Here is a 23468-nt window from a genome sequence, read left to right as displayed (position 1 = left end):
CCTTTTCTTTCGCTCTCTTTCCCACACTTTCCCCCGCTCATTGTGCTCCCGCTGCTTTTTTTCTTCTCCTATTCAACCCAAATTAGTCACGAGCAGCCCCCGGCTCGGAGAGGAAAAATAAATTAGGTGGTGTTTGAAACGCAGAGCCATCGGAACGGTTCTCCCCTGCGCCCAGGAGGGGAAGGCCGCAGGGTGGAGGATGAGGAGCCGCTCTGCGGGTGGATCCGTGGGCTGGGGCCACGAGGGGAGCGCAGCCCCAAAGGGGAGGGGGTGACGGGGAGAAGGCAACAGGGAGGAGGCAATGGGAGGAGGGGGACGCAGCCCCTGGGTGTGGGAAGGAGCAGGGCGCAGGGCTGGGGGCTGCCCCACATCCCACTCTGCCTCTGGAAGGGGAGGCAGCGGGAGCCCCGGGCTCGGTCCTCAGCTGGAGAAGGGACAGGAGACGAGACGGCAGGTGCTGAGGCTCAGCTCTCCCTGAGCGCTGCTGGAGATGTGCGGCACGGAGCAGCCCGACCTTCCTCCCCATCCCGAGGGCTCAGGATCCGACCACCTCCAGCCACGGCTCCCGGAGCAGCAGCAGCGCTGTGACGTTCAACCCATCCCAGCAGCAGCTGAAAGGCAGCAAAAACAGCCACGAAGCTTCAGGTACCCAAAGCATCCGTCCTTCCCCATCGGCTCCCCTGGGGCCCAAGAGGAGCGCTGGCAGCACCGTGAGGGAGCCACCAGCCACCCCAGGAGCTGCGGGGCCACGGAGGGACGGGCGACAGCGGGGCCAAAGCTGCAGGGCGTGCAGTCGTCCCCGAGGCCATCGGCCCTGCGCCGTGCCAGGGCTCCATCTGCTGCGGCCCTGAGCTGCTCCATACATCAAAGTGACAGAGCCTGGGCTTTTGCCTTGGAGGAGCACTTTTTATTATGAAACCGAGAATGAAATGCAGCGTTCGCCCTGGCGCACTACAAAACGTTCCAAGCGAAGAACCGGCAAGAAGGAGCACGAGGCGAATAGAAAATACGTCTTACAAAATCCCACGTACAAAAAAAACCAACCATTGATAACAATAATCCGAGTACGGTTATTACACGAAACCAGGAAAGCGTGGGGCAGCGTGGCTTCATTTGGACATCGCTCGCCCCACAGAGGCCGGAGCCGTGGGTCACAGCCGCCCTGCGGGGTGGGGATGGAGGCCACAGGTATTGCTCAGAGCTGCGGACGGCGCTGTGGAATGGGAGGAGTTTGAGTCTGGTATGGAACTACAGACACGTATTGCTTACTGAGCACCGAGCGCGGCCTCTGCAAAGCTCCGCGCGTGCGTGACCGCGGGACCCAAAGGAACCGAGCGAGGGTGGCGTCACTGGCTTTGTGATGAAAGGAATCCAAACCCCGCACCTGCAGCGGGCCGCCGGCAGCACGAGGACCTCAGGCAGGGGACGGAGCTGCGCTGAGTGCAGCAGGAGCGGATTGCTGCGGGGAGCAGGGCGGCAGGCAGAGCTCACGGTTGGCCTGGCTCCCTTTGGAGCAGAGGCGCCTCTGCAGCGCCGAGCCGGGCAGCAGCCGGTTCCGAAGCACAGAGGGGGCAACGTGAAGCCCAGAGCACACGGCTGGGAGGAGCAGCTGTGTTTCAGGAGAGAAACGCGCTGCCGACCCGAAGGAAGGGCTGTGCAGGACCTAAAGGAGCCACGGCACTGGGCTCCGTTTGCGAGCGCACGGCTACTTTTTGCTCCTCGTTTTAGGACACCGATCTTGATTTAAGGTTAATTGGCAATTCTGGCTGTGACAGTTCCCATTAGCTTCACCCCGCTGAGGCAGGCAGTGAGAGCTGCTCTGCCTGCTGCATTCTCCCATCCTTAAAAACAAGGAGGAGAGAGGACCAGGGGTGGGACGGCAGCCACGGCTGCAGCAGCTCCTTGCCGAGCAGCAAATGTGAACTTCCACTCCAGAAGGGCAACCAGCGAGGGCTCCGTGAGCCCAGCAGCGCACAGGGAGGGCAGCAGCTCCCAGCTCAGGGCTCCGGGCTGACAAAACGCAGTGACAACAGCTCCTTCTTTTTGCCCTACTTTGTTCTTTTCTTCTTAAAACTTAGTGAGTCGAAGAGTTGAGTAACGCAATCGTACAACTAGGGGGGGTTCCCTACCTACGCAACGCTAAAACCCGAGGAACAGAGGTGAGAGGAAGTGGGGAAGAGGGAAGGATTCACGCACTCCGGATGCACGCTGCCAAGGGAGCAGCTGGAAGGGGCCGGCATCAGACGATCCCGAAGCGCTCTGCTCTTTTCCTCTTCTTTGCCTGCAAGAAATGAAGCAGACGTGAGAGAATTCAGGTCTGAGGGGAGCAAACCTCGCGTAATCCGATGGAGAATTTGCTGAGGGTTTGCCATCCAATCTCCAGCACGGCGGCTCCAGCTCCTTCCAGAGCGCACCGACGCAGAGCCAGCCTGAAGGCAAAGGCTCTGAAGGTTTTCTTCTGCCCCCCCCCCCGGCACAAAGAGCCCCAAATCCAGGAGCAGAAATATACAGTGCCTGAGATACAGTGCTGCTGGAGTCACCGCATTGTGCTGGCAAGGCGCTACAAAGGAGCTGAGCCGGGAACAATGAGTACTTCAGAGGCCTCGAAACCCTTCCAGGCAGTGGGGAGGTGGGAAATGTAAAAGGGCAAAGGGTTAACACTCTGCTATTCATGGAAAAGGTGAGAGGGACACACTAAAATGCATTAAATATACTATTGCGTCTCTCGGATCTGCCTTTAAGCTGCTCCACGAGAGGCGTATAAATCTTAATTTTTAGCAGGATAAATAGCCCCGGGGCAACAGAAGCCCTAATCAAGAATCTCCAGGGGAAAGGTGCATTTGAGTGCACACAATACGGCTCAAAAGCCCTTTTTGTTCCAGCCACAATCTCAGAGTGACCTAACGGAAAAGCAGGGACTCCCTCGGCCCTCGCCGTGGGGCTCGCTCTCCCATGCTTGGGGTTGCAAATAAATCCCCCCCCCCTCCCCTTGCTCCACCTGAACGCTGCAGTCCCCTTCTGGGCAGCTCCAGTCCCTGTGTGGGGACCCATCTGGCTGCAGCAGCTCACCCTGCGTTGCTTTGCTCGTTAGTTAACGAGCGGTTCTCCCCAGCCCAAAGGGTCCCTTTGTCCGTAGGTGGGTGCCGTGGATGCAGTTTGGGGCCCCGCAGCTGCACCGACCCACATCGAGCCAGGAGCTGCACAATGTGCACCAAGAGCGGGACAAATCCAGGGCACAGAAACAGAGGAGAAAGGACAGGAGTGCCCCGAGGAGGTGACGGATTTAAAAGATGGGTCAGATACACAGAGGACCGAAGCGTCGAGGGGCGGGGAGGGAGGAAAGCTGGAAATAGGGTCAGCACCGCAACCTTCACGACGTTACGGGGTCTGCGGGGATTTGCTCCTGCAGGCCTGGAACGCAGCACCCAAAGGGAAGCAGGAGGTTCAGGGGCAGCCAGGACAAGGAACTGCGGAGCACGAGGAAGGGGAGAGCACAGATCTGGTCCACGCAGGCAGGGAATGAGGCTGCAGTGCTGATGGCCGTGGGGCTGACAGGGCAGCGGTTCAGTGGGAGCCCAATGGCAGCACAGGGGTCCCCACGGCTGCCGTCCGCCTCTTGGGCCTTTACCTCTGTGTCCTCTGTGGCTCCAGCCCCGGCTGAACTCGTCACGATGCCAAACCGCTCCTTCCTCTTCTTCAGTTTCTCGTCTTCTTCGCTCTGGCACAGAGAATGGAGCAGATTTAATCCCGGGGACAAAGCCCTGGGGGTTCGTTTGGTGGCAAAGCACATCCCCCCTCCCCTCACCCATCACCAGGAGCTGCAGCAGGCGAGGCCACCCCCTGCGACACGCTGAGTTTCCAGCAAACCCCTGCAGACATTTCCCAGAGCCCTCAGCTCTCCGTTTCTCAGCATTCTCCAGCAAAAACCGGAGGCTTTTTTACCTCTGCTGCCATCATCCACGCTGATGTCCTGATCACAGCTAATAGCCAAAGCCATCATTGCCTGTAAAAGCCTCAGAGCATCCATTTTCTGTGGATTTATTCCTGGCTCCGGCTGTTTTCGTGCCTCTTTCAGCCCATTTCTCCAGGCTGCCTAATTGCTTTGCAGCGCTGCTACAATTTCCCCTATCATTAAGGGCACTTCGCAGCTCTCAGCCCCCCCCGGCTGCATCCCACTGCTGCAGGTGACGCCGTGGCAGAACGAAACCCACAAGGGCTCCGTTTCTAAACAGCATCTTTACAAAGAAGAGCCCGCTCCCAATCCCAGCTCCCCCCCCCACTCGTCCACAGGGTCAAAACCAGCTCCCCAAAGCCATTCCCACCACAGAGCCAAGGGTCGCAGCTTTAACGGGGCTGCCGGACTGCGTGGGGTTTCTTTCTTTTTTTTGGGAAGCCCACCACAGCCCCCCCTGCTTCCAGCACTGCCCCGCAGGGAAAGCAGTGTGCAACCATCGTCCTAAATCAACACGGCCCTAATGATCCGGCTCACTTGACCCCGTAGCACAACAGTGTCAGATGCAAACACACGTACAATAAACTTCACTCCATCTCTGGCTTCTCGCTGACAGGTTTTGATTCATGGGGTGCTGAAACCCAGCCGAGGAAAATTACCTCTATCAAAACGCTGCTATCTCCGTATCTATCAACCCCTGGCAGTGCCCCCAGGCCGTGCTCCGGCGTGCAAATGGGTGCACCAGCATCTGTGGGGAAAGCTGACCTTTCTGGCAGGGTGTCAGATTTATTTTCTAACCTCTCTATTCCTCGGCTCGGTCCCTCTGCACTCAGTTATTTTGTAGTTTGTCTACAATAAGCGGGGGGGGGGGGGGAGGAAGAGGAGGAGAGCTTGAGCCAAGGACAAAGCGAACGGCTCTGCTGAGCCCTGGTGAAGAGGCAGGAAGGATGAACCCAAATACCTGCGCTGTGCTCAGTGCTGTGTCCACCCTGAGCCCTGGGTCTCATTGCAGACCCCCAGGCTGGAAGCGGTGAGCACAGAGATGGGGGCTGCAGAGCTGCAGGATGGACCTCAGCACTGCTAAGCCCAGGCTCGGTGCTCGTCCTTACACTCCTTGTTCCCAAAAAGCTGGAAGGAAATGCTTGAAAATGGGCTCGCTTCTCTCCTGGGAGAATCGCAGCCCCTGCTGCTGGAAGACTTAAAGCCAAAAGGCATTAATTAATGGTTACCATGGCACAGGGAGCAGCTCTGGCACTCGCTGCTGCCCTGTGGATGGAGCAGATCGCCGGGCAGGGAGCACAGCTGGATACCTGCAATGGGAGCTGGAGCTGCCAGCAGCGGCCCAGCAGAGGCGCAGTGGGATTCGTGGGGATGCTCAGCTCCAATCTTCTCCAACACCCAAACCTCAGCAGAGGGGAAACCCTCCCTGGGTCCCCGCTGCCCACGGCCACAGCTCAGCACCCAGGCTGCAGGCACGTGGATGAGCAAGAGCAGCTCCACGTGTGTGCTTTGAGATGAAGCTCATTGCAGGTGAGGAGCAACGAAGCCTGGCTCTGGGGACAACACGCACGAGGTGCTCCACGTGTCCGACTTCCTCTCCTCGAGGCCACAGCACCTCTTCCTCAACAGATTAAAAGCATCCTGGGGAGGAAACGGTTCTGAATCTTCAGGTGAAGCCCAGAGGATCCTCATCATAAATGGGGAAGGGGAGCCGCGAGGCTCCATGAGGACAGCGCGGGCCCTTCTGCTCACCCTCCTGCATCCCACAGCAGCATGACGGATGGGGGGGATGAAAAGCAGAGCCCCGGGGCATTCAGGCGACGGTAGATTAATGATGACACGGCCTTGACCTCCAAAAGGTAAAGGTTATGAAACACTCAAGGGTAACTGGGCTTCCAATTTCATACCCAGAGGGTGAATGACAGCAACCGATGGTTTTATTCCCAGCAACACTCCAACCCGGGGATGTGCAGCTGTCGCCCGGCACCTTTTTGAGACTTGTTTCTATGTATGCATTTCTGCTGCTTGTTTCTCTGCGCAGGCTCCATCCTGCAGGAGCCACGTGGGGCAGGAAGGTGTGGGACCCCCACTGCAGCCCACAGGACAACCCGGGGTCCTAAGCACCATCCGGGCTCAGTGCAGCATCCACCTCCAGCTCCACACAGTGCAGCTCGGTTCGCTGGGCAGAGCCTTCCCCTCTCCAGAGTCCACTTGGATCAGGAACACACAGCAAAAGCCCTTATCGATGTCCTTACACCCCAACAAGAGGAGCCCTGATGTCACTGGTACACAGGGATGGCTCCTAAAAAGCACAGCTCGGACACAGCCACTCCAATTACACGGACTGAAGCACCTCAGTGCACATCAGCAGCGTTAAACACAGCTTTGCCCCATGGAAAGCAGATCCAGCACGGCTCCAAAGCGTCCCCCAACCTCTACACCTCACCTCCATGCATCCCACAGCCACACCTGGCCGATCACAGGGCTGCTCTGCACGCCCTCCGCTGCCTTCCCTGGAAGGAACTGACCCACACAGGCACTTGAAGTGGAGGGAAAGCTTTGCCTGCCGCCCTCACTCCACCTGCAAACAGCTTTCTGGAGCTTCCCGGGACAGATTTAGGGCTGAAAGAGCTCTGTTAATAGGAGGTGGAAGAATGAAAGAGCTTCAGCTGTTGCAGACGTTGTGCCCAAAGCGGTTCCCCACCAGAGAGGCACACAACAGATCAATGAAAGAGAGCGGCACGGATCAACGCCTGCTGTTCCGATGGGCCGACGCTCAGCGCCTTCGTCTCCTCCAGCTTCACACAGGGAAAGATGCAACCGCAGCGCCGTGCTGTGACCCCAGCACGGGTGGGGAGGGCAGAACGGAGATTCTCCCACGTCAGAACGCCGCGGTCTCACAGCCACAGCTTTATGCTCAGCCCCAAACGGGAGCAGCGGGGGAGGAGGGCCGAAAAGTCGCAGGCAAGCGCTAAGAGAGCACCTGCAGCTGAGTTGAAAAGCATTCTTTGGACGTCAGAGGTGGGGCTGACGTGGCAGGAATGCGGCTCAGGTGCAGCAGGAGGCAGAAGGCCCTGGGAGGGCTGCTCCATCTCTTGGCTCTCACTCCATGGCATCTCCAGCCGCTTGCAGATGCTCTCCCGTTACGAAGCTGGCTTGCTTGGGGCAGGAAGGCTTTGACATTGGGGCTGACAGTGGGGGCAGAGGCAGCGCTGACATCGCCTGGCACCGTCCAGGTTTCACCCCCCCCCCCCCAAAGAGTCCAGCTGTTATTAAAAAGGAGCAATCGGGCGATGCCTGAGCACCATTTGAATTGCACATTAGCCCCAGATTAAAAAAAAAAAAAAAAAGAAGAAGAAGAAGAAAAAGAAAATCTCTTCTATTCAAAGGCAACAGGCACAAAAACGGCAACGCACCGCTGCTGTGTTAACCCTTCCCTGCACACCACGGGGCAGCAGGATGCTGACAGCCACATCCCCAGCCCAGGGGATGCTCCTGGATCCATGTCAGTGCCTCACAGCTGCAGGGAACCTCTCCAAAAGGAGAGGAATGCTCCCACAGAAAGGTTATGCAGTCGGCTACACGTGTGCCCGAGGGTGGGCAGAGGGATGGTAACCAGAGAGTGGCACTTCTGGCCCTCAGGGAGCTGATTCCGGTCAGTTTGCAGGCTTCACAGGCCTGGGCAGCCAGGTGCACGCTCACCTACCCCAGGGGTGAAAGGTTCTATAGGAATAAGTGAAATATGGGTTTGGAGAGAGACCAAGGGCATCGCGGTGGGGATGCAGAGCAGCCCCACTTTGCCCTGAGCCTCTCTTTACCCTGAGCCCCATCTTGCCCTGAGCCCCACTTTGCCCTGAGCCCCTCTTTGCCCTGAGCCCCACTTTGCCCTGAGCCCCACTTTGCCCTGAGCCCCTCTTTGCCCTGAGCCCCACTTTGCCCTGAGCCCCACTTTGCCCTGAGCCCCTCTTTGCCCTGAGCCCCACTTTACCCTGAGCCCCACTTTGCCCTGAGCCCCACTTTGCCCTGAGCCCCTCTTTGCCCTGAGCCCCACTTTGCCCTGAGCCCCTCTTTGCCCTGAGCCCCACTTTGCCCTGAGCCCCACTTTGTCCTGAGCCCCATCCTGCCCTGAGCCCCACTTTACCCTGAGCCCCACTTTGCCCTGAGCCCCATCTTGCCCTGAGCCCACTGCTGGCTCCAGGAGCAGAGCACACAGCTGAAGCTGCGCTGCATGGAGAGGTGAGGATGGAGCACTGTAGAGACGTTCGGTGTCCCAGAGTTGGATTTGGGGCTCTCAGCCACCCTACAGGAATGGCACTGAGCACCCAGAGCACCCCAAGCCTACAGCAGGGTCATCTCCCTCTGCAAAGTGCCAGGAAAACAAACTGCAGAGGTTTGAGCACAGCAGAGCAGTGGGAACACACAGCCTTCACCCAGAGGAACCTGCAGGATGCTCAGCACCTCCACACGCTACAAAGTCTCCGGACCTCTTTCAAGCAGAAGAGATAAAAGGCAGGGGCTGAAGGCCCTCCAGAAGTACCTTATGTTTGATCTTTTATGGTCACTTAATTTGGTTTCTCCGTTGCTGCTAAAAGCTGGAGGTGCTCAGGGAGTCCAGGGGGAATCCGGAGGAAGAGCAGCTGCTCTGCAAAGATCTGGCTCCAGCAGATCCCCAAAATCCGCTCCAGCCGTGCCCCAAAACACAGCAGCGGCCCAGAAGCTCCACAACTCCATAGAAACACCCCAGTGCTTTTATGCCCTGAAACAACAGCAGCTCAGGACGAGGTGCACCAGCCCCTAAGCAACCTGCAGCTCAGCTCCAAGCGCCGCTCAGAAGCACCCCGCCTGCTCAGTGCCTGCAGAGCAGGGAACCATCAGCTCTGCTGTGACCGGAGAGGGTTTGCAAACGTCAGCTCAGTCAGTGAGATCAGGGATGCTTTTCAGTGCACCGACTGCTTGCATACACCCACATTTCTCTGCTGCTCCTACAAGTGTCACATCCCCACCGGAAGCCACCGAGGGTCAGTGCTGCAGCTCCACTGAGCGCCCAACAGCAGAAGGAGCTGCCCAAGTGATCCTAATTAAATGGATTAAACGCGAAGGAGGGGATCCTCAGCAAAGCCTCCCCGAGTTGAATTCAGCACAAACATTCCTCCTGCTCCCCCTCCGCACACACGCTCTCTGCGCGCAGCACGGGGCGCTGGGGTTGCTTTTACTTTTGTCCTCTGCAGCCCGGAGGGGTTCAGGGCAAAGTGACTTTGCTCCTCTTGCTGAGCTCCCAGCACATTCGGAGCGGAGCGGTGCTGCCATTCTTCCCGGGCTGCTCCTCCAAATTCCTGCAGCCAAATGGTTCAAGAGCCACTGAATGGCACACATAATGACATCATTGATTGAACCATAATAGAAGGGGAAAGGGGGGGTGGGGAAAAGATGTATTTGTGTTACAGACAAAAGCTAAGTTCTGTTTCACAGCAGGGACCAATGAAGAACCAGATGACTGGACAGAGTGAGGTCAGAGAGTCCCCCCCAGCATTGTCTTCCCTTGGAGCGAGCCCTTCGCCACTCCCTAAAGGTTTGTTAGGGACGCAAATCCTTTTCAGACAGCACCGGGGATAAATACGGGATCAGGAGTCCTGCTGACCCCTCGCAGCTCTCTCGTCATTTGTTTTTAAAAATGACATCGTGGCTGTGTGTCAGTGCGAGCAAAGGGCCGGGGATGGGGGGAGCTGAGAAAGGGGTAATTGCAAACACCAAATTACTGCCGAGTCGGCAGAAGACGGAGGTGAGGGCAGCCGGGTGCTGTGCCTGGTGGGTTTGGGCTTTCACAACAGCTCTTCCCTCAGAGCAGGGGTTGGGGAATGGTCCTGCAGGGCCACGGGGAGCTGGGGGGCACCGCTGCCAAAACCACGCTCCTATGGGGAGTCGAGCAAAGGGCGTCTCTGAGGGCTGCGTTATCGTCCTGCTTGGGGCAAGGGCAGAGAAAACAGCACGTGGTGCTGTGTGAGCACTGAGGAGATAACAGAAACCACAGAGCTATCAGCTGTGCAAGGGCACGAGATGTTCTGCCGGGAGCAAGCAACCCAAACCTCCACTACAAGGCAACAGGAGAGCACAGGCCCTGCAACAGGCTGGGGAAATGCTGGGCGTGCAAAGGCTCCGAGGAGCCACACAGCCCCACTCAGCAGCCAGCTCTGCCCCTTCCCACAGCACTGCGCCTTCAGGACTTCACTCAGAGATGGTGAAGCTCTGGAACAGGTTGCACAAGGAGGCTGTGGATGCCCCAGACCTGGAGGCATTCAAGGCCAGGCTGGACGTGGCTCTGGGCAGCCTGGTTGCTGACCCTGCGCATAGCAGGGGGTTGGAACTCAATGGTCTTCGAGGTCCTTTTCAACACAGGCCATTCTATGATTCTATGGCTCGGCCACGCGTGCTCCTGTGGCACCAGGAATTGAGCACGGCCCAACACAAGGGCAGCACCACCTCTGTCTGATGCATGGGGAAGCCAGCAAGAACACTGCACAGCGCTGCTCTGCGGAGCCAGGAGCTCCAGGATTCAGATGTCTGACAGATAAGGAACAAAACCAAGAGCAGAACAGGACACAGAGTGCAACAGAACAGTGCACAGAGGCAGCAGAACGCGGGAAGCTCTGGGGAGGCACGGGGCAGCTCAGCACAGCCCCACGGGCACAGCCAACCTGGAACTGCCCCTCTATTTCTCCCACCTGGAAAGCATTGCTGGTAGCTTCCCACCACACACCTGAGTGTCACACCTTCATCTCACTGCTTCCTATTAGCCCGAGCCATTCACCAAAACAGGAGCAACGCACGATGATCCGTGAGGCTCCTCCCAAACCATCCCATGGTTCTGTGACCCCTAGCTCAATAGGACTGCAGCGTGCTTCTTCCTTCCAGCAACAAACCCACTATGTTATTATTTTCTCCCCTGCGTACCAGCTTGGTGTCATTGGAAATCCACAGGGGAATACGCCTTCTAGGAAAGAAGAGCTTCCTTCTCTTGCACAATGCCACAGGCTGGACCACAGGGCCCAGGGGCTGGAAGCCACAATGCACCCCTGCTCCCGGGGGGGGTTATTGCACTGCGTTGGCCAGAGGTCACTGTGCCAGCAGAGAAGGCGCCACAGCCCCTCCTGGGGAAACGGTTGCTTTGTCTTTAAAGTAAAAACCCACAGAAGGACCAAAAATAAAGTCTGCCCCATCTCCGCGTTCGCCTCTCCATCTCAGATCTTACTTCCCCCCGGATCACAGCCTAGGGGAAGCGTCCTTTGGGTCCGCACTGCAGGCTCTGCTCAGCCCCCCGTCCCGCAGCCACATCCTCAGCGCGGCTCAGCTGCGGGACCTGGAGGCAGGAAGGGGCTGCACAGCCACCGGCGGCACCAGGAGCGCGCGCAGCCCACGCCACGACGCACAGCCTCCCCCCAGGGCACCCCAGGAGGGGGCAGGGGCCGCGCAGCACCCTCGCACCACGACGCCCCCGGCCGCCAGCACTATTCTTCACCTTGTCACTTCCCATTATCTTAGCCCGGCAGGCCGCATTCAGCTGCTCTGCTCGGGGTGACATCGCCGTGCAGGGCCGGGGGGGAAGCAGAGGCAGTGAGATCAGCACGGTGCTGCACGCAGCCAAAGCCCCCCAGCAGCCTGGGAGCCCCATCCAGGGCTCCCCATCAATCCTCCCATGGAAGTTGCCAGCGTTTACCTGCAGCAGCACGGCAGCTGGGATGACCCCGCGCCGCTCCATCCCTCGAAGACCGAAGCTTCCCTTCCTATCTACACCCTTCCCAGCCACTTGTTCAGCACAAGCGATGCCAAAAGGCACTGAGCACCTCGGAGCCATCTGCTCCAGAAGCATTCCTGCAGTTTGCAGGGCTGCTGTCAGCCTGCAGCACGCTCCTTGCGAGGGCCGTTGCTTTGCGCTGGGACAGCTCTGACTTTGCTCGCACACGTCCTGGCTGCATTCTTTTATTCTGACCTAGTTTCTGCTTCCTGCTGAAAAGTTTTTCTAACGTGCAAATGCGCGCAATGTGTTTTAGTTCTTTAAAAAGTAAAACGAAGGCAATTTTCAACCCTCCCCTCCCCCCTCTAAATGCAGCTGCCTCAGTTACGACTGGTCCAGCTCAGAGGGAGAGAGAAAACCCTCTGAAAATTACCTAACGTAGCTCTTAAGATGCCCCAGATGCATTCAGAAGTGGAAGAGAAGTGCCTGGGTTCCAACCCAGGGAAGCAGGCTCTGCATCCCAGCGCAGAAGACGCAGAGCAGAGCAACACAAAGCCCGCAGCAGCCAGAAATAGAGAAGTGTGGGGAGAGGAAATTACAGAGGGGCAGATGTGCCCCCTCAGGCCGAGCGGGAGAGACAGCAAGACTCATTTCTTGAGGACAAACCGACCGCAGGAATCAGTCGCGCTGCTCAGAGCTGCCGGCGCACGGCACCACGGACTGCGCTGGGCCTGGTGTCAACCAGAAGCAATCCTCCTCTCCCACCGATCCCTTTCCTCTCTGCCAACATCAGCACTTCTCCCCACTGCCTCCTCCCTGCTTCCCCGGCGGTTGTTTCTCCTCCAGAGGTTGGCAGGGGTTGTTTGGAAAGATGGCAGGCAGAAAAAACTCTCCAGGAAAAGGATTCCTCTCCTCAGCACGTTACCGCAAAGCTCGCTGGAAGCCAAACAATTCAGCCAACTGTTTTCTCTCCCTCTCTCATTTCAGTATTTTGTATACACACAACTTTCCCTGCTCTCCTGCCCCCTGCTCTCCCCCATCCCCACGCCGACGTCAGGCAGCAGCAGGCCAGCTCTCCTCGGCTAATAGCAGGCAGCGCGCACAGCGGTTCTCAGCTGCCGCATGAGAAATAAGCTCTCATTAACGAGAATTAAAGCAGTGTTAACCTACAGCCGTGACTGATGGACGCATTAAAACGTTAACTCTTCCCAGCCATCGTCTCGCTGCTGCTCGCAGCCCCGTGTTGCTGCACTCCAGCAGCAAAATGGAAGGCTAACAGCTCTGCGAACGCAAGTTCCCCAAGGGGGTCCGTAGCCAATAAGGGCGCTGCTGAGGGCAGCCCTCAGCACAGAACCCCCCGTCCTCCCCAAAAAGTCACCCAGGGACGGTGAGAACGGGGCTGGCAGCGCACATCCCCCCGGGATCCTTTGTTCCCTGCAGCCCAGGGATGCCCTCCGGACTCCCGACGACCCCCCCAGCCTCACCTCCCCGCGCCCGGCCTCGAACAGAGGAGGGTTAATCAGCTAATTGCTTCGCGAGGCAGTTTGAGACCTCGGCGTCAAGGAGGAGATAGAAAAGCCAATTATTTTGGTCATCTGTTCGGATCCAGGAAGGTATTTGATAATGTCACACAAAGGTGGCAAACAGAGCTTTTATGCTCTCCCGGGGGCTCTTGCGATCCATTTGGTGCCAGCGCTTCCTCAGCGGGGGACTTATGAGACTATTTTATACATAAAGAGCAAAGCATCCCCTCGGAGAGATGCTTCTGAACCAGGGCCGCAGCGTGGGCAACCCCCTCTGCAGCATCCAACCCTGCATATAAAACACGAAGCTCCACATCCCTCCCCTGGGGAGCGGAGCCGAGCGGCACAGGGAGCAGCTGCCGCAGAGAGGGAACATTTACAAGTGTGGGGGGTTAAGTACAGCTAACAGGAGTCAAGGGATGGGAGCCGTGGGTCAGAAGAGCGTGCGCTTTAACAGGAGGCCTCGGAGGGGAGAGTCAGTGCTACGGGGAGATAAACGCTTGCTTGATTTATTTTAGAAATTAATTTGATGGCCCTGCGCTGCCTTGAGACAAATGAGCACCTGCCTCTCTTGCTCCCATGCAGCCCAGCTCCCTGCCCCGCTCCAGCGCCGCGCTCTCGCTTCCCCCTTTGGGCAGAGAGGAAGAGGATTTTCAACTTGAAAGATTTCTACCCCAGAGGGCTAACAGAGGGGGAAGGGGGGGTTCAAAGCTACAGATGAGTTCACAGCCACTAACGCAGCGCTGCGTTTGCTCCCTGCTCACAGCGGGGCTGAAATCCCCCCTTAGTTACGATTCTCCCCCTCGCATCCCTACCCCTCCCCAAACCAATTTGAATGGGAAATGAAGTGTGGCTCCGCAGAGACAATGGTTTATTGTAAAGTTGGGGGGGTTTTTTGTTGTTTTTCTTTTGTTGGCTTTTTTTTCTTTTTTTTTTTTTGTGCTGCAACGCAGGGTATAAAAACCTGCCAAGCCACATGTAAACATTCGCCACCACCAGGCTCCCCCGTAATGAAAAGCTATAAAGAACACCCAGGTGGGAAGCACAATGCTACCAGCTAATTAAAGTAACCAATAATCTTCCTCCCAGGAATGCGAGTGTGTTCCGCTCAGTGGGAGAAGCCGCTTCTAAGCCCGTGAACTCGACTTCCTGGTGCAGCAAACCCCCTCCCCAAAAAATAAATAGGAATAAAAGGACACAGCGCAGCGAGGCGGGCACAAAGGCCGAGTGGGGAAGCTGCAGGGAGAGCTGGTGAGCCGCTGTGGCCCTGGGCCCGGCCCTGCTGCTGAGCCTCCATCCGTGCAGGAGCTCAGCAGCACGCAGAGCTCAGGGAGCCCCAGCTTTGTGCCCTGGGGTTTGGGGTTTTCGCTCCCCGCTGCCCCGCTGTTGAGTTGTGGACACGCAGGCCTGCCCAGAGAAGGCCACGGCCGTAAAACATTGACAAGGCATATATTCCTCCTGAAAAATGGGAGCTCCTGGTGACAGGGTTAATGATGTTTGAGCAGCCTCTCACCCTGAGCTCCATGTATCCCGGCTTTAATGCACTGCCCTCCTTCCCCCACCCCCAAAGGGACAGGGGAGGGAAGGAGGGAGGGGGGCGGGTGGGGGGGTGCTGGGAAACAGCGACCTCCAATGCCAGATATTTTCTACATCAGTGAATTCCCAGGGCCGGTGGAATAAAGCGGAACGCTCATACATAGAGAAACAGGCAGCAAAAAAGGTCAACTCCATCCCCCCGAGGAGGAGAGGGGCTCATTTCGCAGAGATGAAGGAAGATCAACCTCCCCAAGCTCTTACCCTTTCCAGATCGAGAGGAGAAGTCTCCATGCCAACATCACCCAGCTGTTATCACTGGACAATTCGCTTTCATTCCCCACTATTTCCGAGCAGTGCTGCAGCACGAGGGCTGCTAAAAGCCAGCAGAGGAACGGGGCCGTTTCCATTCAGGAGGCACGCAGGACGCCACTCTCATCTCACTGCATGTTTTATCCTCCCTCCCGTTTTGCCCAAACGTGCTGCACTCACCTCACCCTGGCTCATCAGGGAATGATCACAGCCACGTGTCCCCCCAGCACGCCCTGCTGCCTGCCCCTCAGCCCCCTGCCCCTCAGCCCCCTGCCCAACACACAAAGCTACCAACGAAACCAGCTGCTACACACAAGGACTGGAGGGAGACCACGCTCAGAAGCTTGGCGGTATTTCTCCAAAGCTTCCAGACCGAATTCATCCCCCTCCAAAATTCACCTCATTTGTACTTCAAAGAGGTACCAGGGAGCTCTTCAGAGAGCTCATTACCTTGCTCTTTACAGACCTGGCTTCTACCCCCAGTCAGAAATGTGCACTTACACAGAAACACCCGAAAACAAACCAAATTACGCAGCCTGCTACACGGCCTCCCTTCCCACGTCCAAACCAGACCGATAACCTTAAAATTCAACACCTCTGTTCACCCGTCACAACTTTCTCCACACCGTATTAAGCCTCACACAAAACAAACAGAGGGAAAGATGAAGGAAACGATGTTGACATGAGTCTCCCGGGGCCCGGAGCCCACACTGCTGCATTAATAACACGACGTAAAAGCTCCAGCAGCGAGGAGGCTTTGAACTGTGTGCTATGAGCCCTGGGCTCCTCCGGAGGTGCAAAGTGTGTCCTGGAGGCCAATGCACCTTACCTTCTTGGAGAGCGAGGAGACATTCAAACCAAACCTCTGAGCCCTTTCCTTTAATTTATCCATGTTTACCTACAAAGACACAGGAAACTGATTTTTAAATCGCCGTCGCTCGCGTCGCAGGGAAAAGGCTCAGCAAGGAGAAACCGTGCGCTGCAGCCCCCAGAGTAAAACCCCAGTGCTGCGCTCCCCCAAAACTCAGCCGGTGCTGTTGGGAAGCTGGGCCTGAAGGCAGAACCCAGACGGAGCAGCCCCACACTGCCCACAACAACCAGAGGGCAAACGCCGTGCTGCCTGTCCTCTCCTGAAGGGCCGGCAGATCCAGGCTGCTCCTGTGAGCCCGCTGCACCCGACAGCTCCCTGCGGACCCAACAGCTGCCCTGAAGCAGCACGGCCACCACCACCAGCAAACAAAGCTCCTCGGCAATCCTGCCAGTGCTCCCGCACTCGTCACTGCTCTCTGCCTGCTGCAGGTTAAGGAGCTGTTGCCGCACCCTCTCTCTTCCAAACTCATCACATCAGCTGCCATGACCAAGCACAGCACCCAGCCTGCCTGCGATTTTCCTGCCAAACACTGCAGAGGGACGGGAACCTACAAAGTCGATGCAAGCACAACATCCAGGTAGGCAACTTCATCAGCTGCCACTCTACAGATGTTGTTCTTGGACCATTTTGATGGCTCGGTTTACTCCCACAGGCAGGAACTTCTTTGCACAAACGACAAGCCGCACTAAGAGCCTGAGCAGAGGAAATTTAGGAACAAGAAGCATCTCTTACCGTAGGTTTGCTGTCTGCAGAGAGGCCTGAGATGAGAAGAAAACAGAAAACTCAGTTAGAGAACAAACACCTGGAACAGTAATTTATCTGAAAAGAGGAGCAGCAAAGTCACAGCACCGCTGGAAGCACGCGCCAGTCTGACTGGTGAAGAACTGCTGCCCCATTTCTCCCAGTTTCTGTATCATTCACTCAAGGGTGAGTCACCAAATTTCATCCCCAAATCAGCTTTTCCCACCCGTAAGACTTTACCAACGCTTTTCATCCCAACTCTACAGTTTCTGCTCAGAAACCCTGGGTGTGGACAGACGGTAAAACAAAGACAGCCTCACCAGCGACTTTTTCTTTCCCAGGAATAAATAAATATTTGCAGTAAGGTCACTCCATTAATTGGTTCTGCTTCACCTTCTCACCTTTTGTCGAAACTGTGGCCAAACCAAACCTGCAGAAAGTAAACAGAGCTCAGTGAGACCCAAGCAAACACGAGGTGGGTATCTGACACATCAAGGCTTCAGCAAGCACAACACGAATTCTTCCTCCAAAGGCTTTTCTTAAGCATACCTCAGCGAAACCCATTGAGAGGAGCTGGGAATTACTGGTTAATGGAACTACCACAGAAACTCCAGTGTGCCAACAGCAATTCCTCACTTATTTCCAAGGAAAAAGAGCCAGGCTGTGGCAGCAACACAACTGCTGCCTGCGCCAGGTGAGAACGGGGCACTCACCGAGCCGCGCGCGCTGCCTTCTTGCTCTCCAGGCTCACGGGGACGTTGAAGCGCTCGGCCCTCTTCTGCATTCTCTGCAGGTGGGAGAAAAAGAATCCAGAGAAGGAGAGTGAGGACTCGAAGTCTAAGGAAAGGAAACGGAAAGAGGCACACAGACTGAACACAGGATGGGCGAACGCCTCCATGCGCACGTGCCTGAGACACGGAGAGGCTTGGGAACGGCAGAAGCACCAAAAAACATCCAAATCCCCTCAAAGGCCGAAAGGAAATATCTCACATTTTCTTGTTACACAAGGGCCCAGAAATGCGTTTGGTGTTTTAGAGGTTAGAGAAACAGACAGGATTTTCAGGGAAACATTTCCTTTGGCCAAAAGCTCAGCGAGGAGCGCAATAAACATCTGCATCAAAACATAAACGTTTGGAACAGATGGAGTAGGAACGGCTCCCCTAACGGTGTCGGCACCGAAGCTGAGAAGTCACTTGAAAGACAGCTCAAAGCACGCTTCCTTATCCACGCTCTTTGATGGATATCCAAAAGAAATACGCGATAGTGGGCGGCCACACAAAGGCCCTGTTGGATCAACAGCCCAAAAGCAGGCGGTGGCAGCACAGCTCAGCTCACCCCACCAAGAAAGAACCCCCCTGGCCTTCCAGCAACGCATGAAGTCTTTCAGTATTCAGCTATTGCTGAGAACAGGTAAACCAAACCCAGTTAACGTTCAGTTAATCATACAGTGCCTAAATGCAGACCTTCTCCTGGCAATCCCACGGGTTCTGATGTTCAGAAGCATTAAATGTGTGTGGCACAGCAACAGCCTCAACAAGAGCAGGCTTGGCGACTGGCAAAGACTGGTTGGGCTTCCCTGCCAGTGATGGATGAAACGGTCCATATTTCCTGCACTATTTCCTACACTGTTTCCTGGAGCAGCCGACCTCCGATAATCCACGGTGCGCCGTAGGGAGAAACAACTCTCTGCCCTCTTCTAAAAGATCTCCGTGATGCTGAAAGGCACCCAATTCACGCACAGCCTCACAAAAAGTGGCCTTCCTGTGAATTGGCTCTATGGAATTCGAGGGGAAAAAACCCCAAAGGATGAGAGCGTAACGTCAGCAGATCTGTTAATGAGCTCTTTAAGCAGCTACGGCCAAGGGCAGCCCCAAATCACAGGGGAGCATCGATCCTCCACCAGGTACCACATTTCTCTTCATTACTCCTTCAGCTGAGGTCATAATCCTCTGCTTGCGACATGCCCCTGGTTGCTGTGGAAATGATCCTGTCCCAAACAGGAGATTAGAGCTCCAAAGCAGCAGCGAACAGCAGGAAGACAAGAATCATGTTTTCATACTGACTGCTTTCTTACGGAGCATGAGTGGGAAACTAAAATGGGGGGGGGGTGATTAGAGAACCAGAGTGAGATTCCTGAAACTCCGAGTTTCACAAAGCTTTCCCAGAGGAGTCAGTGGCTTCTAAGAGTGTTTGTTTGAAGTAAGCCCAGCAAATACAAGTGGCAAAGCTACAGAAGATAAAGATGAGATGATCTGTTCGTGCTTCCCAAACCGATTACTCCCGAAGGATGAAGGATAACCTCAGCAAAGCTTTGTAGTTTTGTGTTTGAAGCAAGCAGGCTTGCAGCAAGCCCCAAGGGACAGAGATGGGCATCTCTGCAAGGAACGCTGCGTGCTCCCAGCAGCAGGAAGGGAAGCACAATTTAGACAGTGAAGTTACAACAGGACAGTGCAAATCCATCAGGCTAAGTCATGTCTGCAATGGAAGGATGCACCAGGAGCAGCTCAGCTCGTCTCTACGTTGGAAAGATTGCCGTAGGGTCAGCTGGCTGGGGGCAGATAGAAATGGCAGCGAGGAGGAATGCAGCTCCAGACAGCTGAGAGCAGCACTGCATCAGACCACAGCAAAACGGAACGTGCTGGGGGTCAGCACGCTGCTAGCTCAGCCCCCAGCCCGGTCATTAATAACCAACTAATTAACCAAGCCAAAGTAATGGTTTGCAACGGAAACGCAGCCTCAGCAACGTACAAAAGAGATTCTGAATGAAGCAACAAGCCAAGCGATAGCTGGGGGACAAGGGTGAAGTAGCAGAAGGAAGCTTACCTCCATCTGTGAGATTTCTGATGTTATTTTCACTACTTTCTTTTCCGTGCTCCTACAGGTGTTGGAAAAGAGAAACACCAGTCAGAATTCCCAACAGCTTCACATCACACCTGAGCGGGAGGCAGACCGGGGCTCCCCTCCTCAACCCCACCTCTGGGGAACCCCAGCCTCAAGTGAGGCTCTGCTCTCAAGAGGACAGCAGCCCCAAGCCAGCATCCCTGTTAGAGCAGCAGGCTGAGAGCCCTGATAGTGATGCTGGAGTCTGAAGCCTGTGAAGCTCGCAAGTCAAGTCTGAGGTGTGCAGGGAAACAAAGGAGCTGGTGAAGACGCAGCCACCAGTTCTCCTCCTAGCTCAGCAACTGCCTTCAGCACCCCTGAGCTCCTTTAGTGAAGACAGGAGACAAGCTGGAGGCCCCAGAAGATCCCAAACCACAAGGTCCACCCTCAGCACTCACATCTGCTCTCCACAAAGGCTTGGAGAGAGAAATGAACCCAGTTTAAGGCACGAGGAACGCCCTGCAATTTCAGTGGGGTGCTGCAGGAGCACACGGGTGGGTTTAATACAGCGAGAGGCCGTGGATCCGCAACCCAGGAACAATCTCCTGCCCATCTTAAAGCTCTTAAGGGCAACATTCAGCTCCTGTTAGCAGCCCAAAGTCTCAACTGCATGCCCTGAGAAGCTTTATTCCTTTATGGCCCTGAAATACAAAGGATCATTCTGTTCTAGTTCATGGGACAGCCCCAGGCAGCTCTCCCCAGGTCAGCACCAGCGTCCCGGGCTCAGGCTCCATTTCAAACACACACTTCCTGAACAATGTGCAGCTGACAACAGCAGGACCAGTAAAAAGACCGAACAAAAATATAATGGAGTGGGCGTGCTCTAAAGTTTATGCTCAGAAAACAGAGCTCAGGCTCGAGGGGGGGAAAACAAAGGAGGAAGAGACAAAGTTCGGAAGTTCCCAGGCTAAACGAAATAGCATCATCCTCCTCTAAAAAACTCCCATAAAACAGTAGGTCACAGCCAGCCTCATTAAGGTCTCCCATTTAGAAAAACGCGCTGCTTTTGTTCCAGATTCCTGGACAGGTTTCTCATTTTATGCCCTGAAAGGTAGTAATGGTTTAATGACACTTTCACAGGAAGCAATTTGGCTGGGGCCAGGCACGCTCCCCGCGCTCAGGGCTCTCACACAGCTCCCCCAGCAAAGCCATCAGGCCACAGAACTCCAGCTCCCCTTGCTGCAGCCCCTCCAGCCACAGGAGAGTCTCACCGAGCCCTGAAAAGAGCCTGCAAGCGTTTGGGGCAGGCAGAGCTCTGCCCTGCCATGCACCTCTCGCGTGACAGCGCTCCCCACGGGTTTTGCTTTGGATTGAGCAGAAAGGATAGTTACACATCAGGCGATTTTACAGGAGGCTCTTCCACTTTGGTGGGTGGCTCCGCCGGTTTCTGCTCTTCTTCCTGCAAAGCAACGAGTTGGGAGGAGGTCAGAGAGCATCCCAGCCAGCCGAGCAGGAGCAAAGCATCACAGCAAGGGCAGCACCAGGTCTTCTGGGTTCTTGGAGGCAAAATGCCTGCAGTTCAGCCTGACCATACCCTTAGGTTTCTGAATTTCATGCTACCGCAGCTGCTAAGACCACACGTCACCAAGGAACCCAAGCAGCTGTGCCTCCCCATGCTGCTGTCTCCCACCTGAAGGGCTCCTGTGCTTGAAATCTCCTCTCCTCCCCCCCATTGGGGTCTGACTGCCTAATAAGGCAAAGCGTGCAGTGAGAAGCAACATTGGGTGCTGACAGCCTTCATCTACCAGCATATGAGCAATCTTATGGACATTAATTGCTTGTTCTCTTTTTTTTCTTCTCTTTTTGACCCTCAAAGACTCACCAAAAAGCTTGGCATTGACAGGCGTAGGAAATTATCCCAATTGAGACATTCTCAAGCCCGCAAGCAGAACCAGCAAAGAGCATCAGAACCCGACAGTGCTCACGCTCCGTGTCTGCTGCTCCTCTGGTAAGGGCCTTTCACTTCTCCCTCCAAGAACTTCACAAACAGGACAAAGCTCCCACACGCTGCACACACCCCTGCAGAGCTGTGTGCTGAGCAGCAGAGCTGCTTTCTGGTGCTTTGAGCACAGACAACTCTTCCAGCCAGGATCTCTGCACTGCCCAGAACATAAAGCTTCGGTTTTGAGGCTCACTCCCTCCTACAGGCCTGCCAACATGCAGGGCACCAATTTGGTGTTAGGGCCTCCTTGCTAAGAGCACAGCACGCTCCAACTGACATTTGCTGTTAACAGCAAACACAGAACAACAGCATGACTCCTGAAAAGAGGCAGAGTTCTCAATTCTGAAACAGCAGCCACACACCACGACCACAGACTCTTCCAGAAAGTTTGGAGCAGCTCTCCTATGAAGAAACAGGGAACTGGGTTTCTTTAGCTTGGAGAAGAGAAGGCTGTGGGGAGACCTCATGGTGGCCTTCCAGCACGTGAAGGGAGTGGGTAAACAGGAGGGGGAACGGCTGTTTGTGAGGGTGGGTGGTGACGGAACAAGGGGAATGGTTTTAAAGTGAGCCAGGGAGGTTTAGGTTGGATATGAGGAGGAAGTTTTTCACACAGGGTGGTGAGGCACTGGAACAGGCTGCCCAAGGAGGCTGTGGATGCCCCATGCCTGCAGGCATTCAAGGCCAGGCTGGATGTGGCTCTGGGCAGCCTGGGCTGCTGGTTGGTGACCTGCACACAGCAGGGGGTTGGAACTGATGATCATTGTGGTCCTTTTCAACCCAGGCCATTCTATGATGATTCTATGAAACCCCCACACCACCACACACTCCATGCAACAGGGCAGCACGGATCTTCCAGCACCAAAGCCGGCCGGTTCAGATCCAACAGCGAAGCTCAGCAGTGCTTCGAACAGAGCGGAGCTCCTGCGCTGCCGCGGCTCGCTGCACCGCTCTCTCCATGCCCAACACAGCCACCCAGAGGCCAAACGCCGCCAACGCAACAGCCCGTCCCGCAGCTTTACCTCTATTTCTTCTCCCAGAACATCCTCTTCGTTTGCTTCTTCTTCAGCTAAAGAAGAAAACAATGCATCAATCGCCGACAGAAATCACTCAGCGATACTTTCGGCTTCTTGGATCAAGCCTTGCTGATAAAACGGGAAGCTGAGAAGCCACGCCGCAGCAAAGCACTCCCACCAGCACTCCCACACAACAGCTGAAGCCTGGGGGCTCTCTCAGCACGCAAACTGCCCACGGGGGGTGGGGGTGCGGAAATCCCAGCGTTCTGGGTACCCACCGTGCTCCTCCAGGTAGGCCTGCAGCCTGTTGATCAGATCCTGCTTGTTGCCCTTCGCCTCCAGCCCGCGGGCGAGGCACTCCTGCTTCAGCTCGGCCAACTGCGGGGAAGGAGAGCAGCCCGTCAGCACGCGTGATTCGCTCCCAGGCACAAACACCGCGAGGAACACGAGGTGCGATAACACACCGCAAAGCCACCGCTTGTTCATCCCCTTTGTAAGGAGCTCTTCTGGCTCCTTCCTCCTCCTTCCTCACTCACGGGGCCAGGCCCAGGGTCACCCACCGGCGCCCACAGACGGGGACCGAAGCCTCGCGAAGGGCACCGAGTCGAACCGAGGCCGAGCAGAGCGCGGCCCCGCGGCCACAGGGCGGAACCGGAGCGCCTCCAAGGCCCGACCTCCCCCACAGCCCCGTTACCGGCGGCAGCCCCGGGACCTGAGCGCGTTGGGAGCCAAGGCCCAGATACAGCAAAGCCCTCCGGGCGTGGGAAGCGACGCCCGAGCCGCAGGGCTGCCGTTAGGAGCGGAGCGGCCGCCGCTACCTTCAACTTGTGGAGCTCCACGGTCTCCGCCGCCATCTTGTCGCCCCCACAGCCCGCTGCCGGCTCCGCCCCCGCCGGCAGCTCACAGCCCAATCACAGCTGCGCTTTCTGAACGGGTGATTTCAAACCGCGGTTCAACATCGCTCCTTGCGAT

The 23468-nt window shown here is 56.2% G+C and overlaps 1 protein-coding gene across 2 annotated transcripts; it reads right to left on the bottom strand.

Moving 5' to 3' along the window:
- Positions 1-885: 885 nt before the first annotated feature.
- On the bottom strand, positions 886-23424 carry SARNP (SAP domain containing ribonucleoprotein). 2 transcript variants are annotated; one of them, XM_052702923.1, is made up of 11 exons: positions 23315-23424; positions 22775-22874; positions 22503-22549; positions 20873-20940; positions 19485-19536; positions 17375-17448; positions 17063-17091; positions 16653-16678; positions 15879-15947; positions 3629-3718; positions 886-2281 (listed from the first exon to the last, which is right to left on the bottom strand). In XM_052702923.1, exons 1-11 carry the CDS (start codon positions 23348-23350, stop codon positions 2240-2242), a joined length of 633 nt encoding a protein of 210 aa, XP_052558883.1. In that variant the 5' UTR covers positions 23351-23424; the 3' UTR covers positions 886-2239. The 2 variants fall into 2 exon arrangements, with proteins under 2 accessions (XP_052558883.1, XP_052558884.1); XM_052702924.1 differs by lacking the exon at positions 15879-15947 and having other exon boundaries at positions 23315-23382.
- Positions 23425-23468: the final 44 nt, after the last annotated feature.

The sequence above is a fragment of the Tympanuchus pallidicinctus genome, unplaced genomic scaffold (genome assembly GCF_026119805.1).
Source record: "Tympanuchus pallidicinctus isolate F22 unplaced genomic scaffold, pur_lepc_1.0 scaffold47, whole genome shotgun sequence".
Classification (NCBI taxonomy): domain Eukaryota; kingdom Metazoa; phylum Chordata; class Aves; order Galliformes; family Phasianidae; genus Tympanuchus; species Tympanuchus pallidicinctus.
Note: the sequence above shows the minus strand (reverse complement) of the source record. Positions and strands in the feature narration are given on the sequence as shown.